This window comes from Chaetura pelagica, unplaced genomic scaffold, assembly GCF_000747805.2.
Source record: "Chaetura pelagica isolate M959 unplaced genomic scaffold, ChaPel_1.0 scaffold1248, whole genome shotgun sequence".
NCBI lineage: Eukaryota > Metazoa > Chordata > Aves > Apodiformes > Apodidae > Chaetura > Chaetura pelagica.
In genome coordinates this window covers 27,197-33,196 of record NW_009954361.1, presented here as the reverse complement: position 1 = coordinate 33,196, position 6,000 = coordinate 27,197, and the positions used below count along the sequence as shown (strand labels likewise).

Here is a 6,000-nt window from a genome sequence, read left to right as displayed (position 1 = left end):
CCTTGGTATCTGCACTGGTAAACCCATAATTTAGTACTTCCTAGATAATGTCTTCCAGCTCATCTTTCCTCTTTGATAAAAAAGGAAAACTATATTAGCTTAAACTGCCACTAACCAGTAACTGCTGGCAAGTGCCTGCCACTGTGATTAGTAGGCTTAACTAATTTAATTACAGCAATGGCAAAGAGAAGCAGGCATACCCTGTAAATCACATCTAACTGCAGGAGCCATTACCAATATCTAATCAGCACCACTGGGATTACTGTGGTTAACCCACCCACCCATGGATACCAAGGCAATCCAGGGAGGGCCACGTGACTTGACACCCCTCAGTGCTTCCAAGAATTTGGGCACATAGGTCACCTCAAAAAAGGAGAACTTTGCTGTACCATAGAATGCTAGAATGTGCTGAGTTGGAAGGGACCCATCAGGATCATCGAGTCCAATTCCTGTCCCTGTGTAGAGCACCCCAAGAATCACCCCATGGGCCTGAGAGCATCACCCAAACACTTCTTGAGCTCAGGCAGGCTTGGTGCTGGGCCCACTGCCCTGAGGAGCTGGTTCCAGGGCTCAACCACCCTCTGGGGGAAAAACCTTTTCCTGATATCCAACCTAAACCTTCCCTGATTCAGGTTCCTGCCATTTCCCCCAGTCCTGTCACTGGTCACAGGAGTGATGAGATCAGGACCTGCCCCAATTTTATCACTTTCACATAAGAAAGTCAATGTCAGAGCTCACAATGTGAAGTAGATGTTTTCATTCCTTAAAACCCCCTTTCCATGATCTAAATCATCTTTATGGTTCAGAATAGCCACACAGTTGACTAAAGCAATGAGAAAGATATCAACTGGAGTTGCATTTCTATGATATAAAAGCAGAAGAGGGATCCTATCTCACCTCTGATAAAGAGCTACTTTTTTCCTTCTTCTCCCTTCACTGAACTGAATTGTCCTCATTTCTCTTCTATCAGGCCCTGCTCTTTCACAGACTTCAGTTTATCCTCCCTGTGCCATTTCTTGAGCATCTCACCTCTGATAACCAACCCCTGACAGCACAACAAAGACCTGGTACAAAACAACCCTAAGACTTCTCCTGGCCCAAGCCACTGGTGCAGGAATTCTGATAACCAACCCCTGACAGCACAACAAAGGCCTGGTACAAAACAACCCTAAGACTTCTGTCTTCTGGCCCAAGCCACTGGTGCAGGAACTGAGACAGGTCACTGGGAACCTGGAAGGTACATGGAGGGACATAGTTCTATGGGTTTTGACAGCAAGGAGCAGGAGCTGGTATTACACACACACACAGTGACTGGCAAAGAAGGGGTGGACTGGGAATCTGCAAAAAACTGACTTGTCCATCCACATCATCCACTACTAATTGCACTCATTTGCTTTCAGGTACTCAAGCTAAAGCTGTCTAAAGCAAACACATCTGGTTATGTGTCATTATGTCACACAGATGAGAAATCCAGTATACCTTCAAACTTCAATTTAGAGGGTAAAGGAAAAGAAATTCCTAAAAGGAAATTTTACAATTCATTTTCTGACCTTGTTATTTCTGACCCATGAAGTTGCTTTATTACTGCCTTTGTAGCTCCTTGATTCACACCCATGGGAAGCTTTACAGTAAAGGCAGACACTGCATGTGCTGGGTGACCTTCTTTGGCTTCACTTGCAAAGTCTGAACTGGGTCTTTAGAGCTGATGAAATAGTAGTAAACAGACATATTGTTTCAATAAGCATTCTGGGCTAATGTGTATCACTAAACCAAGGTCTCTGGGGAGGCCTCAGAGCACCTTCCAGGGCCTGAAGGGGCTCCAGGAAAGCTGGGGAGGGACTGCCCCATCCCTAGCAGTGTTGAAGGGCAGGTTGGATGGGGCTTGGAGCAGCCTGGGCTGGTGGAAGGTGTCCCTGCCCATGCAGGGGGTGGGACTGGATGGTCTTGAAGGTCCCTTCCAACCCAGTCTGGGATTCTCTGGTTCTATCCTCTTCTCACCATAATTCCTCTCTACACCTTCCCTTGCATTCAGGATTGCTGCTTCTTTTAACCACCCAATGTTCTAATAGCACTATAGAGCAGCTTCACTGACTTTGATCTGCCAGCTGATCTATCTGACCCTGTTCCCCAAGGACCCTGTGGGCTGGGCACAGGTTTTTCATATCAGGCAGCATTTTGTGCTGCTGCTGAACAGCATCCTTTGCTCTGCTGGGAACATACTTGGGGCAAAACAGTATTAAGGCTCTCTCACATTTTTGCAGCTGGGAGACCTGGGACCATCCCATGGTTGTGTGTTAAGGTGAAATTCCTGACCAGCCCCATCCAGAAGATCTGGCCCTTCCTGCTATGGCCTCAAACACCTTCTCAGGTTCCTCTGCAGGCAGATGAACTGGCACAGGGCAGATTTATACACTGCAATGTTCTCTTTTCACGTAGCCTTCAATAAATTCCCAGCTGTTTATTTGGACTGCTGTGTGCCTGGGACAGGCACTGCTTAAAAAATAAGCAAAAAACCCCAAACAACTCTTGACTAGTGCACAAAAGTAAATTATGTAATCTGCAGAAGTTTCTATCCAACAGTCAATGCTTATCAATTTCCTACTTTTCTGCCATTTCTGGGCTTAGTTTGGGAAGGATGCCATGAAATTTCAAAAGCATTGGACAACTTCAATAAGCTCTGATATTCTTGATTTCATTCCTGGTGCTCTAAACACATCATGAGGTCAAAGTAAAACTCTCAGCAGGTCATATTTCTGTGTCCTTTCATGCATAGGCTAGGATCAGCAACTTCCAAGTTCCACTAACACTTAAGTGGAAAGAAGATGCAGGAGGCCTGCTGAGGTAACAAAATCAAGGCAGAGGAAACAAGCTGACTTGGAGAGTCCTGGCAACTCAGGCTGCCTTTAGCACAAAAGATTGCATCACAGAGCATGTTGGAGAAAACAAGCAGCTTTTATTCCAAGCTATTTTTCTCTCTGACACTAACTGCATTCTATATATAATATTTTCCTGACTTCTCTTTTTTTAAAAAAAAAAAATCCACAACAAAACACAACCTCTAGTCAATTTTACATCCCAGTAGACAGACTGGAAACTGCTTTGCTACTTCAACAGCAACTGTTCTTTCCTTTTTAAAGCTGCTGTCAAAGAAGTAATAAAAATTATTTCATTTATTAGTGCTGAGCATAAAAAGATTCTCTAAATATTAATGCCTCTAAAATGGTGGCTACAAATTTTCCCATGAGAAACGAGCACATAAATCCAACAGAAATCAAACCTACAAAACTCTCCTAAGCTCAGAATCAACCTTGTGTCAGTAAGTGCTGGGATACCAGGCCAATGCTTGTCAATCACACACACTTAATGGAAAGTATCACACTTGTATTCATACTCAGACACTGATTTCCTACGAAGAATTCTGTGTTCACTAGACTTGATTATAAAAAGAAATAAAATAGAAATCACTGCCAGTGCCTGAGGAGCTCAAACAGTTTGAGGAGAAACTCATTTCATAACCTCCTGTGAAACATCAAGCCAGTGAGTGACTGTTTTCCCATGGCAAGGGAATGCGATTTAAAATAAGTTTCAGCCTTACCTTAACTTTAAGCACAGAAGAAAACATTCTGGCATCTTCAGACACTCCCCCAATGTACAGTTTTTTGGTGAAGACAGGAGCATGGTCGTTTTCATCCTTCACTTCAATAAATACCTTGGCTGTGTTACCTGCAAGGAGGAGTGAGAAGAAGACACATAACATTTGGCAAGAAATCCTTATCACCTACTGCAGTTCAAATATTTACATTCCAAACAGACCACCATGCAAGAGAAGTGCATGGATATACTCTGTAAAAAGAAACACATTAGAAACAACATCACAATTGGGGTAAGAATTGAAGGGAGTAAAGAGATTCCTTCTCTCTCTCTCTCTCCTTTTTTTTTTTTTTTTTTGTACTGTGCCTTTATCGTGTCTGCATTTGCCATTTTTTCTCTGAATGAATCATGAGCTGAAGTTTATGCCTTGATAGAAAATGATGCCCACAAGCTGCACACCTGCACTTTGCTAGCAGGACTGTGTGAATTTGCCTGCAAACAAAGAGTTGCCATGGCTGGCTTCAGAGAGCTGGCTACTTGGGGAAAAGATAAGGAAAGACCTGAAACTAATTTTTCAAATAATTTGAAAAGTATAAGTAAGAATGTAGTGCTTTAGGAACACAGATTGTGCTCACATTAAGTTCTCCCAAGTGGTCTGAAGAGGCAATACGGAGGGGATGTACACGTTGCAAACAGCAGCTTCATGTTTGAATTATTCCCAACAGCCAGGGTATTCAGGTAGGTAACCCTTCCTGGGGGATTCTGCCACCTGTCTGTAAACTCACCAACCTTTCTATAGCAGCATTGGCAGAAACATCTTCTGGAGGAACAACATGATGCTTCACATGGCAGGTCAATGCAGCCTTTTCTGCACCTGCTTGAGCCGTAAAGCATCAATATCTGACAGGTTTGTCCATGTTTTCCTCCAGCCTCTAACAAATTCACTGTGCTGATGCCCCCTCCCTGGAGGTCCTCATGGCCAGGTTGGATGGGGCTTGGATCAACCTGATCTAATGGGAGGTGTCCCTGCCCATTCAGGAGGGTTGGAACTTGATCTTTAAGGTCCCTTCCAACCCAAACCAGTCTGGGATTCTCTGATGGAGTGCAGGCCTAAGAATGTCTTCATCACAAACCTGGCCTGGCCTATGGGAACTCAACAAGTATTACCTTCCTCCCAAGAGGTTCAACCTATCTTCAAACAAAATACAGCTGTTCATTTGTGTTTTATTAAACTGATCCACCCCACTGAACAATGAACACCTCTCTCCTCCTGCAAGGAAAAAACATCTAGCAAAAAAATTATGGGTCCAGTGGAAAAATGATTAAACTGTGCAGTAATTTATACCAACATCTGTTTGTCTCTTTCAGAACTGTATAATCCAGGAAGATTGCTGGAAATGATGATATCCAGTTCATTAAAACCCCATTTTCAAGTGATAAATTGCCTCATTCCAGGGCTGGTTTTCCCAACTCATTTCAGTGCCAGGGTAATTTAAATGTTGTGCAGGTGCCATCCCAGTCTGAGCCATCTTCAAAACAGGCTCATTTATAAAGAGCTTGGTAGCTGCATCTTTAGGGGACACCACAATTAAAACCCAGACTATTTTTCAGCCTTCCCAAGTCACCCTTTGGAGATTCTACCTCTAGCTGATGGTCCAGCTGATGGGAAACAAGGGAAGACTTCATAAATGTAACTGGAGTCTGAGAAAACCATTTAAAATGCCATCTAATGCATTAGTGTGGAGAGGGGGGGGGAAACGGAAAGAACATTTTCTCAGAGGTATAATCAATTATTCACCTTCCACACTGATCTGTACAGATAAATTAAACAACTTGTAGGTGCTGTAACTTGATGGGATGACTTGATGACAAGATCTCTTTTTATGGACATGAAAAAAAGGCCATAATCCAACAGCTGAATGTGTGTAATGTGGATATAATGGTCTGTTTGTAATCATCTCCACTTTGCTTGTCTTTGTTTTAAAAGAATGTTGCTTACCTTGGTTACATATTGACTACAGTGAAGAAAAAAATCTCAAAGAGGTATTGCTCTAGCAGGGGGGTTGGACTCAATGACCTCCAGAGGTCACTTCCAACTATTCTGTGATTTTAAATCATAGACTCCTAGAATCATGGAATGCCAGGTTGGAAGGGACCACAAGGATCACCTGGTCCCACCTCCCTAGGTACTACCATGGTTTCTATGAGGTGGCCCAGCACCCTGTCAGGCTGAGACTTGAAACTGTCCAATGAAGGGGAATCCACCACTTCCCTTGGGAGACTATGCCAATGTCTGACTGTCCTCATGGGGAAAAATCTACCTCTTGTATCCAACTGGAATGTCCCCAGGAGCAACTTGTGCCCATGACCCCTTGTCTTTTCCATGGGACTCCTTGTAAACAGGGAGTC

At 43.5% G+C, this 6,000-nt stretch overlaps 1 protein-coding gene across 1 annotated transcript in view; it reads right to left on the bottom strand.

Moving 5' to 3' along the window:
* The window catches only part of LOC104394598, a gene marked incomplete at its 5' end in the record, with an annotated part of 82,560 nt that overhangs the window by 52,949 nt on the left and 23,611 nt on the right, over positions 1–6,000 (bottom strand). Inside the window, one exon of the mRNA XM_010004211.1 lies at positions 3,596–3,723. Coding sequence (XP_010002513.1) covers positions 3,596–3,723 — 128 coding nt within the window. The remainder of the gene's footprint in view (positions 1–3,595; positions 3,724–6,000) is intronic.